At 42.4% G+C, this 13,757-nt stretch overlaps 1 protein-coding gene across 3 annotated transcripts in view; it reads right to left on the reverse strand.

Annotated features, from left to right (window-relative positions):
- Positions 1–1,837: 1,837 nt before the first annotated feature.
- Positions 1,838–13,757, reverse strand: part of DUSP22 (dual specificity phosphatase 22) — a 44,420-nt gene continuing 32,500 nt past the window's right edge. For all 3 annotated transcript variants that reach the window (XM_080379938.1, XM_080379937.1, XM_080379936.1), the window contains 3 exons: positions 10,262–10,336; positions 8,575–8,746; positions 1,838–5,684 (listed from right to left, as the gene is read on the reverse strand). In XM_080379938.1, the coding sequence (XP_080236064.1) occupies positions 5,499–5,684; positions 8,575–8,746; positions 10,262–10,336 (433 nt within the window). In that variant the 3' untranslated portion in view covers positions 1,838–5,498. The remainder of the gene's footprint in view (positions 5,685–8,574; positions 8,747–10,261; positions 10,337–13,757) is intronic.

The following is a 13,757-nucleotide window of genomic DNA, read 5'->3' on the forward strand; positions in this document are numbered from 1 at the left end:
CCCTGGGTGAAGTCAGAAGAGTAATACCGGACAGCAGCTAAACGTAGCAATGAAATAGTTAAACATATAGGAGTTGAGGCACATGGAAAACGAGAACCACATTTAAAACTGTGCTGAGAACGAAGTGTGAAAATAGCTGTTTCTGTCGCATGCTTTGCGTCTCCAGGGGTTTCTACAGAAACACTGTACAGTGCAAGATCATCTTCCTCATGCTGTCTAATATTTTCTAGAGACCATCTAATTTTCCCTCCGCCAGTACAATCTTCTTGAGGAAGTGGAAGGACTCTCGCAATTTGCTGGCAAAGCCCAGATGCCTTTCAGGTTAATGAGCACATCTAAGGACATGCGGGTTTGCCCTCCATTTCCCTCACTTCACCGCAGGGTAGGACAGGACTACCCGAATCAAATCCGAACTGCCATTTTCTAGACTTCACAACAGTTACATACGATATTGCATGAAACGAGATACACAGTTGGGAACAGTGGCATGGCACCACGGTTGCTTGCGGCACAATTTTTACATGTGACGTGGATAAAAATTGCCCTTGAGCAGTGCTCAGTGGTCAAAAGGAGGACAGAGCGGCAGTGCATTTTTCATTTGGAAACTGCAGTTTTCCTTTGGGGGCAGGGGGAAGCCTCCTCTAAAACTTAAAGAGATTTTCCCAGTTCACAAGGGATTATGTTTTAAACGTGTTTTCCGTCTCATCAATGCTATAGCACACATCTAAGACATTGCTATGGATAACAGGAGAAAGGAGGTAACTACACTACTAATTCAAGCCTCACGTAGCAGGCTGCACGGAGTTTAAAATCTTTTCGTAGGAAGACAGGAAAAGGACTGAAACAGCTAATTAAATCAGAGCCATCCCACTGACACTGAGGACGAACTGACATATCCTATGAACAAGGGCATCATATAGCGCATTCAGAGCTACCTACAGACACATTAACTTTGTTCTAGCAGAGGATATTATTAATTAGTTGAATCTCTGAGATCCCTTAGGAAACGTCCACACATTCCCAGCCATCTATAAACTTAACAAGTGCTGGGAGAGGGAGGAGAGGGCAAAAGAAAAAGATCCAAAACCCACAGTGGTGCCTCAGCATCTAACTCGTCTTCATGATGAGGAAGTCCCACTGCAAGAACAGTTCGGCCTTCAGCAACAACGACAGTGGCCATGAGATCTGGCTACTTAGGTATGACTGGTTATACTTTCAGGTTGGTGGGTTTTTTGTTTTAGGTTTGGGGGTTTTTAAGTTGTTCAAATGCCAGAATTATCCTCTTAGCAGAGACAGCGTCAAACCAGAAATTCAGTGTTATCTGTGTGAATTTAAGTAGGGCTTTTCCCCCCCTTGCACTGTTAAGTTTTTAATATTTTTTTCCCCCCCGAGAATCATCATCTGCCACTTGCATCAGCTTACTCCAACAAACAGCTACTGAGAACCTTCAGTCTTGGTGGTCTGTAAACTAGCTAAGTTTTACAGCTAATTAAGCCCTAAACCAGAGTGCTATGGAAAAGAAGGTGTTTCAAAAGAATAAAAAAAACCTTGGATTCACTGCATACCCTGTCACAATGATGGGCCAGCAACAGTGAGTAAGAAAGCAACATGCAACATCCTCTTGTAGGACTACTATCAAGAGATTCTTGCGCTGCAGATTCTTGAACTCACCTGGAAGAACTTGCTGAAGAGAGGGGACATCTCAAGGAGTCTGCGTGCAGGAGAAAAAAGTAAGCTAAAAACCGAAGTGAGTTAGTCTTGTACTCTTGCAGGGATACAAACAGTGAGCAGAAGTCTTCCAGACACTATCATTGATTCCAAGAAATACACAAGCAGATCAGGTGTTAACATTTATTTATAAAAAAATTGTAGAACGTATTAAATACAAACATTTGGAAAAAGCAATCAAGGCTTCACTAAGATGCCCAGGAAGAGGAAGACAGAGAATCAAGAAGCTTACCAGGTTTAGAGTTTTTAAACTAACTGAAGTAATTACTATAATTTTTCACTGACTTATTTATAGGCAGTGGCCATTATAGCAACCAATGTTATTACTATCCTTTTTAAAAAACAGAGATATGATTTGCCATATCTTCCCACTCAACCACAAAATGTAAGGAAGCAACTCTTTCCAGGTTAAAAATCAGGGTAATAAATACTAATGCATTTACCCATTACCTATATTGTATAACACTAAACATTTGCTTATAATCACACATGGGTATCAAGTTTAGCCAAAAAAAAAAAAAAAATCGATTATACATTTCAAATCTGGATATCCAGTAAGGTGTTATAAATTTTATACATTTTCCAGTGAACATCAAAACGAGGACAATGTTTTAAAGTACGGAAACAGAATAACTGAATGCATCACCTACACTATAAAGGCCAACTACTAAGAGATGGACTGGGGTCTGGCCGTGTTCCAGATAGCTGGAAAGTCCTACAAACTGCCACTGAAAGGCTGGTTGGAAGACAAATCATGTCACGTTCTCAGTCTGTGTTAGCTCCCCTCCCTTTCTAAAAGGGCCAAAGGTGAGAACTGTAACTACTCCCTCTTCTACACCTTGTGGTAACAAAGAAGTAAACTATCATTCTGCTCTCTACATAGACAAACCAGACCCAAGTTTTCTTAGACTGCTGTTGCTCTTTTACCACTTAAATGCAGTGTGTACGGACCACTAAACAAGATGTAGAAGCAAAAGACTACAGAAAATACCTCTTCTGTCTTTTAAAAAGAGAAGCACCTCCACTTGCTGACAACATGGCACTCCCTCCATCTTCCTGCTTTACCCTGTATCTGCTTTCGAGCTGCAGCATAATGCACACTGATGTGGCTATATGGCCCTAAAGCCAAATTCAGTTCTAAAAAAAAAATTAAAAATCCTATTTGCAGGACTGACTTTTTGGGAATAACCAAACTATTATGAAATAATTGAACAGTACAGAATAATCTCAGACACATGAACACCAACAGATGTCTCCTATTCTGCCTTGTATTTGTCAGAACAGAAAGAAGAACTACCAATTTACCAGCACTCGCAGGGTTACTACCACAAGGACGAGAGTGCCAAAAGTTTTATGGGATACACAGTGCTGGCAGTCAGCTACAGGATGGACTGACTGGATACCTGCAAGAGCAAAGGCAGAATGCTTCCAACAAGGCTGCCCTTTGGGGACAGGCTGAAGTTGCACAACATATCCTATTATAAGTAGAGGGCTGAACAAATGGACCAGCATCCTGAATGCAAGTCAGACCCTCTTGTCGAGGAAAGTGTTTTCCAATCACCACATCTGCCCTCAGAGCACACAGGGGACTGCCAACGTGGGCACTGCTGTGCTGGAATCCCTAAACAGCCAGTTATTTGCAGATCAACAACTTCAAGAAGATCTAAATACTTCTCTTACCAGGCAAACACAGAGCAGGCTGCTGGATATACCAAACAGGTAGTGGTTCACTTAGCTACAAGCTTGAAAACAAAAGCAATTCCAGCACCTTTCCCAAATCCAGCAGCATCCCTTACTGCAACACAGGACTATGCTACTCTTGCTGTGCTTAGTACGCTGAAAGCACTTAGTGCAATGAGAACCCTGATGCAGGCTTGGACTCAGATGGAACAGGACAGTTCCACCCCGTTCCCTTTTTTTCCTTTTTGGCAATTACTGATGCACAAGATCTACATTTCACAAGCCATAATGTATTTTTTTTTTTTTTTGAAGATGCTTAATTACAGGTATTTAACAGCCAGAGTTTGACCCCGAAAGCCTTGCTCCCAAATTCAAGGAATTCACTGCCACCCAAAGCAAGCTGGAAATCACATGAAGGGGAATCTTGTGAAGGGATGGGAGGTCAGAGTACCAAAGAAATTGAAAGATACAACAGTCTTATTTAGTACGCTGCCTCTGTCTCCCTCAGTGCTCAGCTTTCAGCACGATACACACCACGTTTAAACAAATGAGAGATTTGGGTTTGTTCTTCTACGCTGGCTGTTTGGGAGGTATTTCTTACTTTCTAGAATCTTCAAGAAAAATAGGCCTTCTTTCCTCTGAGTCAAAGACAAGAAATCGTGATCTTGGCATCAGTGTCACCCCCCCATTACACCCTCAGAAATCAGTACACTGCCCAGCATCCCTGGTGACATATTTGAAGTTACGCTCTTACAATACACTTGAGTCAGGCAATGGCTCCATTCCAGAAATACACAACGTTACCAAGAGTGGAGTACAGCCCCTAGCTTTAACCTAGTTCAAAATATATTTTACAAATGCATTCCTACAAATCTGATCACAGCAAAATACATAGTGGTTTTAAAATGGCAGAAAGTTGAACTCAAACAACTGAATTTTTCAAACCAGTGAGAAATATGGGCAATTTTAAAAGAAAACAATAAACTTCTCAAATACAGACATTTGTGAAATATACACGCCACGCACACACTCTCACACGCACACGCACCCACTTACTTCACTCAGTGTCAGATTAAGATTACACAAGGCAATTTTCAAGGTTGCATTTACAACCACAACAACAAGAACAGCATTTTTGAGGTAGCTGAAGTCAAAGAGCAAACCACAGCACAAGCAAAGAAGCAGGTGCTCGCACTCACACCGAGCCCACTCTTTGGAGACACGTTATCATGTGTGCAGGGGCGTGTGTTGAAGAGGCACGTGTTCCACAGGGAATGACATTCAGTGGCACTGGAGACCGGATAAATTATTCTCCAGAGAAGCTTATGTTGGGAGACCAGAAGCACGATCAAGGGACCACGGCTTAAATCACTGCACGTCAGCTGAGCTGTGGTAACAGTCTTGGTGCTTTTGGTCTGCGGCAGTTCTACCGACAGCTCTGTCTCACGTGCACTGAAGCAAGTACAACTGTGGCAGTTGAAGATGTTATTACTCAGAGCTGTCTGTCCCACTTCTCTCCTACATGCTACTGTTGGTAGAAACATACGTGTACCCATAGCTCACCTGCTCCAGTTTTCAGCCTAGCATTGGAGATGAAGCCCACCTCCACAGTATTACTTGCCAATGGACTGTGAACAGGAGCAGCAGAGACACAGACTTGAGTCCCCTTCTTCAGGTGCAATAACATCTTTGACACGTGAACAGCGCAGAGATGTCAAACTGCCACAGCTTGAATCACCAGACTTCATCTGAGCCCTTTGCTAGCCTACAAGGGAAGGAGCTGAGCTAACCTCACAGCAAATGCCAGGCAATGTGGGCACAAGGGGATAACAGCTGTGGCTGGCTGACAGACTGGCTCAGCCACAGGAACGGGATCACGTCTGTGGGCACACAGAGCTTGATCCTGCCCAAATGACAAAACTGTGTGAAACACACTCATACACATACACATAACGTAGTTTTTTCATCAAGAAGCTTTCTACAAATCAACTGCTTGCATGTTTACTGCTGAGAGTCTTGAAGATGGGATGGAACTTATGGCAAGATGTTTTTCAAAGGTAGAAAGAAAAAAAAAAATCAACCTCCTATGATTAGGTCTCTGTTGTGTAGTTGCTGTATGAGAGAGATGGCACAGATGAGAAGTTGTTATTCCACTGTCTTCCTCCAGTATTCTGCTGCAACTCTGCCTGCTCTTTATATTTGCTCAGAAGATTTTTGGCTTCTTGCAGATCCTGAGAAGAGTTTTCCCCATATTCTTCTTTCAGCCACTGCCTGAACTGCAGAAATTGAACACACATACACAATTTGATGGAACAATAACATGAGACGGATGCAGAAGTAATACTGCCTCCTTGTCCCACAGGATTTCAAGAGCCTTTAAGAACACAAACAGTTTAAAGAAAGGCACTCCAAATATTGCACGTCCTTCAACAGCAGCACAGAACACACAGGCACAGGAACACATCTGAAATCACCGAGATCCCTTAGATCCCCCTAAAATGACACACTTGCATAACAGCTTGGCTGACTGGAGTAATGCAGAGTAAGGACCACCCACTGGGCAAGGACATCCTGGACTTAAAAGCTCCCCCTTCCTCTTGCATAAACAGACAGTGAGATGAAATAGCATGGAAGCTAACACGATCAGCCAACTAATGCAAGCCACAACAGGCTGCAAGAAAGTTGCAGATCAGGAAGTGAACCACTCATATGGGTTTTTTATCCTGAAGCCACAAACACCAATAGTAGAAAATACACTGCAGATATCAGGAAAGGTATCTTCTAGGAAGAAAAGAGTCTAGGAGCTTTAAGAACTATAGAATAGGACTCTATACGTTACTAACATGGATGACAGAATATGGCATATGGTAACAGATATACAAAGTCCAGTTGAAGGTCAGTCCAGCTCTATATTCTGGGATGAGAGTAGCCAGATGCAAATGCTGATTTTAAAAAAAAAAAAAAAAATCAGACAATAGCAAGGCAATAATGCTGGGACTTCTTCCCTGGTCATTTCCTCAGCTTCCAGCAATTTTCAGTTCAGGTACTTTCAGAGGCTGAGGCAGTATTTTTGTGTTTGACAGCAAGAAATTATTTTTTCTATCATGAGATCACTTTTTGAATCCACAAATTTTTACCACAATATATATGGATTCCAACAAGCTCCATAAGCACATATTGTGTAAAACTCCCCCCTTTCCTTGATTAGCACCTGCCAATTGACAGCTCCATCTCACATTACAGGAAAGAGTGGACATCACACCTGTTCTATTTCTCTGTTCCACTCAGCTTCATAGACCTTTGTCACATCCATTGTCATTTCTTTACCAGTTGAAGAATCTGAGTCCACTTAAGTCATTCCTGACAATCTTGTTGCTCTTCTCTGCAGAAGCAGCAAGTAGACACAGACCCCAACTGTTCCATCCCAGTGGAGATAATGTTCCTTTTGCAAGCCTTAACTTTCATAGCTTTGTTCCGTCTGGGTCTCAGGGACAGCTTTCTCCATAAAGATCATTTACTAGGACACTGGGAGACAAGACTTCAACAGAGTTACTCCCTCCCACTCCTTAAAGATCATAAGGTCCTGAGTCAAAACTGAAGCCTCAGGCTACCGTGAGGAAGTTTGGAGTTGGTGCAAACCACATTGTGACTTCAGTGACTAAACCCCTTCCTGCAAGACCAAGATCTAAAGGACCCCATTCCAGAACCCCCACAGAGTACCACCCTGTAGTGGCACAGCAAAACACCCAGGCCGCTGAAATCAGAAAGAAGTTCACACCCTCAGCAGATGGCATTATTCCACTGAAATCAGGTGTGTAAACAGACACCTGCTAAGGATGTGGTCGCTATTAAGAGACAGTAGGAAACTACAGCCCAGCCAGTGACTACAGGTGGATATTTCTTTTTGCAACCTACTGCCTCCCCCTCAGCAAAAAAAAGGCAGAGTGTGCCGTCCATGGTGGATGAAAAAAGAGACGTTACTGTCTTTATCAGGCTATTTGCATATAGCCTTAATTGTCATTGCTGTTAGCCCAGACCAATTAGAGTAGAAATGACTGTAAGGGAGGAAGGAGACAAGTCTGGAAAGTCCCCCTCTGACTTCTGTCACTTAAAAATCGGTTACTCTACCATTTACACCAGTTCCAAACGATCCAGGAAACATTCAGTTAAATATTAAAAAAACACAAATGTTTACAGTTGCAAAGTGTATCACGCAAAACAAATGGTAATTTCTAAACTATGAGCTTTCTGCAGCAGAACAACAGAGATGGAATAATAAAAAAAAAACAAACCAATATCCCTTGTCTCAAGTATTTTGCTTTCCGATTTTGGTTTGCCTCTGTTGTTGTTGTTGATTTTTAATCCGCACAATAAGCACAAAAGCCCAGAGAACAGCAATGTGCTGAGCAATGGAAAATGGAGGGGACAGCCACAGTAGCTTGTTAACATAAGTGGAAGTCACCTATCACCCACGGGGAGCAGGTCTTTTGCGTGGGATGGTTCTTTTTAGGGGTAAGAAACTGATTTTTGTTTTATGAAAACCACTTTGCAGTCTTACTGTTCTCTCAATTCTCCTAGTTCTACAAAGCCTTCAAAGGCTAAGAAGAAAAAAGGGTCGGATTTGAGACTGCCCTACATATCAGCAAATTTATTCTCAGACAGAGAACTGTGGGGGAGCACAACATGTAAGTCATAAAGAAAACCTAGTTTAACTCCTGGATAGCAAAGGTATCAGATTATGATTTCTTTCCTGCTTACTATTCCAAATGAACATGTTGAGGGGAAACCCTTGTTTTTATACAACTGGTACTTACAGGTTTGTCTTTCTGCTGTGTTCTAAGCAACTCACTGTTTAGCTTTTACCCCTCTCTAAAGGTGTCAGTCTTGTATTGTGCCTTATTGCACATAAAGCAGCCACTGGACTGAGAGCACAGCTGGGCAGGAGATGTTTCACTATTGTGCTTCATTTCTTCTCCCACCCAGCATTCCCTGATGCCTTCAGTTCTAGCTGCACCTCCCTAGTGGAGCAGGCTTAGCCAAGAAGCCACTCCCTCAAAGCAAAAACTGGGAGTGAGATAAACCACCCAGGCCACAAAATAATGAGAAATAGCCCACGATCTGACTTGGTGTCGTGTTTCACAGCTCATTCGTTTGTAGTTCATTTACCTGATCAACATCATGTTTTTCGAAGTCCTGTAGCTGCCTCTGGAAGCCCATGTTAGGATTGGCGCAGGATCTTGCTGCACGGACAACAGACAGTGCATCTTCCCAGCCAAAGTCTGTGATGGTCATGATGTAGGCAACCACCAATGTTACACTCCTGGAGACACCTGCAAGGCTGCATGAAAAAGGAGGTACAACAAACTGAAGTCATGCTGTAACTCATCCATCACAGTTAAAAGCATCACTTCCCAACATCACAGCAGGCTGCTGTGTCGCTTGCCACAACGAAGAAATAGTACAATATTTGAGTAAAAGGGGTTTGGTGCTGCTTTTTCAAATGTATCAGGACAAATCTATGACAAGACAGAGAAAGTGGGTTCTGAGTGGTAATTCCTACGAGACTGGGAAGGAAGAAATAAGCATTGAGTCTTCACAAAAGCAGGGGACAGTGCACAGGTTCTAAGTTAGATTTTGGTTTTAATAATCTAGAAATAAGTCACCCACTTTCTTCTCCTTATATAGATCAGAGCAGCAAAATAAGATCCTTCCCTCTCCACCACAAATAAAGGCTTCAGTTTCATGGGGTCAAAACGAACTTTAACTGAACTGCTAAAGTATGTATATTTGGTTGCCTGAGTTCTTTTCCTCTTTCTGCTGTCCATGCACTGCACAACTTCTACTCTCAGGACTCCGGCTTCCCCATGTGAAACACTGGGATAAAGTAAGAATCATTCGCTATTACTGGTTGGACAGCACTTGACAAAAACTCCCAACTATTACTACTTTGAGTATGAATAGTATGTTTGAGTTACATTTGTCCCAAACACTTTTACTTAGCATTTTAAGAAAATTTATGCTTTTGAAATGCTTTGCAAATTCAAATAGGTTTTTTAGAACTCTAACAGAATTCAGACTAATTATCCCTGTTTTACACACATGGAGACTGACCAAGTGACATGTACACAGCCCTATCACGAGTCAGCAGCAAACTGAGGCTTTATGCTCAGGGCTGTGTACAAGTCCAGTGTTCAAATCACAAGATGACTCTGATTCCAGATATAGACTCAGATATGTCACTTGGTCATAGTCTTTGTGCTGTATGTCCAATAGCAGAGAGCAAGAAAAAACCCAGGGTGGGATTTCCTTTTCTGTTCTCTACAGTCCCAGGAGCACCTCTCCAATCACAGACTAGCTGTTAACAAATGTAACATTTGAATGCTTCAGCAGTTTAAGGAGAAAAAAAAATAATCAAATTTCTGTTCACAGGAATTTTTTCTTTAACACCTCTGAAGTCACCACAATAGCTGTTATAGAAACTGATCAAATTACTAGGATTATGGAAATTACATTCAGAAATACAGTGATTAAAATAAATAATACGTTTCTAGTCAATGTATCTCTAGTCAAGTCAATCCTACACAAAGGTTTGATACAAAGAGATGGTCAAGAAGAATTTCTCAGGCTCCTTTTATCTCCAGGCAGCTGCCCACCCCAGTGACTCAAAAGTCCTGGCATGAGGCTTTAACAGCATTTGCAGATCTTCTCTGGAGCTATTCAAATACAGGGGGCATTTCAGTCCAAGAGGATTTTGCTATAAAATGGAGATGAAAACTAACTTATCATTATGATGAACATCCAAATGAAGGTAGGGAACCCCTAAACAAGTTTTCTTAGCAAGTGGCATACATACCAATGAACTAGGCAGCCTTCACCTGTAAGCCGGCACTCATGGATAAATTTGATGCTTTCTCTGAAATGCCTTGCCCTGAAAACAGAAGCAGAAGGGGAATAAAGAAAGTGCTGTATTTAGTAAAATCACTACTTAGAAAGAGAGAAATGTATCCGAAAGCTCACTTAACACTGTTTCTAGAATTTAGAACTGAATACAGGTCTTACAAAATAAAAGTTAGTGTCTGCCAACGAAGCGCAAAACTCACTGGCATAGTTATTCTCTGCACTACCTGAAGAAAGAACTGGTATCTTAGGCATTAGCAGGGCAAACATTAACAAATGTTCTGAACTGTCAAGTCTGTATTTCAGTTTGCGTTCTATTCCTCCTTAGACTAGTAACTTGACCTCATGTGTCCTTCTGTATGTCCAGATGTCAGATGAAACTCAGCAAGACCGCATGAAGAGTTCTGAAGGTACGTTCTCTCTCACAGAGGCATCCACTACCTGCTACCCAAACTTACGCTTTGACTTCACCTCCTCCTTCAAACCATGTACTAGGACACATCTAGACGTTACGACTTTCTTCTTTGCAACATGAAATCTCTCCCTTTTAAGTCTGTGCTATGAAAAAAATCTTGATTTAAGCCCTGGCTTCTTCAGCTCCTTCCAGTCTCCTCCTCTCAGACTGCAGTACCCCTTCTGTCTGCCCTTACTCAGGGTGTCAGCCAACCCCAGCCTACAACCTACCTTTTTTAAAGCAGTGGAGGAGAAAATGTGGGGAAGATAAAGACTCTGTTTAAAAACATTAAGGTTTATACTCTCATTATGCTTTACACATGCCTCTTCCTTTTAAGTGGGGCAAGTCTGATGGAAAGTAACTGGGCAGCTGTCATCATCTCAGGAAATCTGCAGCATTGCAGCAGCTGTCATCATCTCAGGAAATCTGCAGCATTGCATCGCTGCATCCCAGTCCCAAGTTGCTCACCCTGCCTCTGCCTTCCAGACTGCAAAGCCTTTGGGAATGCCTGCAATTTATCACAGTGCAAGCAGTGCCTCTTAGTTCAATACAGTTGGAGTTCACTGTGGCCTCTGACAGCTCTTTCAATTTAAGTTCACAAGCAGTAGCAACGTGTGCACCACAGACAGAGGAAAGAGCTTCTTAAGGGGCAGGCGGTACTGGGCTTATTGGCAAACACAAACCTGAGAGCACACTGCACTCAACACTCATGAAACACAATGTCCTGTATTCAAGCTGGTTTTCCTTCTCAGCGTGAATATTATACCACAAGGGTAAAAGAAAAAAAATAAATCTCAGCCCAGCACCAGCAGCCACGCAAATACCAGGAATACCCACACAAAAGGAAGCGTCCCTTCCTGCCCAACAGTGCAGCTGCTGATAGCATAAAGAAGACCTGGAGAAGGACAACAGCGATGCAATAGTGTGACAGCACCTGTGGAACTTGCAAAAGCAATTTAGTCTAACTTGAAATTTGCAAAAAGTGGGATCCCAAAGCCCAGGGCTCCCTCTCCAAGGCTGTTCTTGCATCACTGGATACAACATGGAGAACAGCTGGAGAAGACTTGGGTGACTTATTTGGAAAATCTCAAGGCACAATGCAATCCCAAGCTTTAGGACAACATGTCAACTCAGGATTTTATGTTTCTCAAGAAACTGATCAAGCATGTGGGATAAGTGAAGAAGAGGGATAAAACCTTACAACTGCATTTCTACTCAGGCTGCCACAACAAAATATTTTCACTGACTGACTTCTACCAAATCATGGTGCTCAGGTCTGCCTGGGGGGCACGAGCAGCTTCACATAAATGAACTCAGAGGACAAGTAAGATGTTGGGCTGTGTGAGCAGGAGGCATTGCTATTGCACCATGGAGGAGCACTTGTCTGAGATGGAACAGATTCAGTCAAAAGAAAATTGTTAGGGTTACATTGGCAACATACCAGTCCTCTCACACACCCATCTTTTCTCCTTCTCTCTAGGAAATCTGGCCAACAGTGCAGCTCCAAGCACCACTGAATTCACTTCAATAGTCTAGCACAAGTTTTCATTAAACACTTCAATGCTTTGATTTGAAAAGTATCTGCGAATGAGCATAACGCCTTTGCAAGGTACTAAATGTAGTTAGCAGTGAATTCCATTCACTCAGTTTTATTCATCCTTCCTTATTGCTGACACTTAGTCTGCTGAAACACTGTCCAGTGTGTTCACAGGCATTCATGAAAACGGGAAGAGTAATAGCCAAACTTAGAATCAGTGCTGCTCTGTAGAACCATGGCAGTCCTCACCCTGAGTGTGATGGAAGTAGAAACAGCCCTATGGTACTGGGGTCTCTGCTGGCTCCAGCAGACACAGTTGACTAAACTAATTTTCAAATTGATGGTACAGACCATATTTACATGAAAACTAAGGCTGAGGACCAGTTAGCTGCGTGGCAAGTGCCAGACACAAAGAAGAATGGTGAGTCTTACATTAACCACAAAACAGTTGATCACCATCAGTAACAGGAAAGCACTTGACAAATATGTTGATTTGCAGCCTATTTGTTGGACTGAACAGTTACTTCAAGACAATTTATTACATGATATCTGGCTTTTCATCTCCCAGCTTAAAGCTGGGTCCTGAACTGCATCATCTTTACAGTGGGAAAACACCACAGGAGGAACCACCAGTACAGTGCTCCTACCAGGACATTGTAAAAGTTATCTAAACTTACATATAAGCAAGCTGGATAACCCAAAACTAGGCTGAAGGCAGAGTTACAATACAAAATCTACATATTCATTCGTTGCTAGTCAGACTTCTACAAATATCACAAAGGTTAAAAAGAAAGCATCCAAATCAGCTAGGAAGCCGCATCTTGACATTTCTTTCCTTCGGCAATGCAAATGCAACAAATATCCACGTAAATTTCTTTTCTTAATAGGTTACATGGCTTCTGTAATTACCACCACTAACAACCTGACCACTGGAGGTTATTTCCTTAGAAATACATAGACTGTGACAATTAGCTGGAAGAGGACAGGAAGGGAAGATTTGATTTCTACAGAATTTTTTAGCAACAGGTTCTATAGGAGATGACATTTCTGGAGAAGTCAGTAGTCCAAGGCAAAATTCTCACGGTCCAGGGAAAAGATTTAACACCTAGCAAGCACCTCAAGTCTCAAAAGCAACAGCTCGATTCCTGCGCTTGGTAGGGGCAGAGCATGGGAGTAGGATCAAGCTTCTGAGACACGTTAGTGAACACCCACCTGTTAACAGGGGAATCCCGGCTGTATTTCCCTATATTTCCTCTGAGGAAGGGAGCTCCACTAAACAAGCTTACTAGGAGTAAATGTGCATTACACGCGTAAGAAACCAGAAGTTTCCTCTCACAAAAACTGAGCTGAAGGGAATTAAGAGCTCATAGTCCCAGAATCCAGTGGGTAAAGGCTTTCAGCTGGATGTTATCAACCTGCCAGCAGCTGCAAAGTAGCAGCAAAGCTTCTGACAAACTTGCT

Source organism: Falco punctatus, assembly GCF_963210335.1.
Source record: "Falco punctatus genome assembly, chromosome: 3".
In the NCBI taxonomy this organism is placed as follows: Eukaryota; Metazoa; Chordata; class Aves; order Falconiformes; family Falconidae; genus Falco; species Falco punctatus.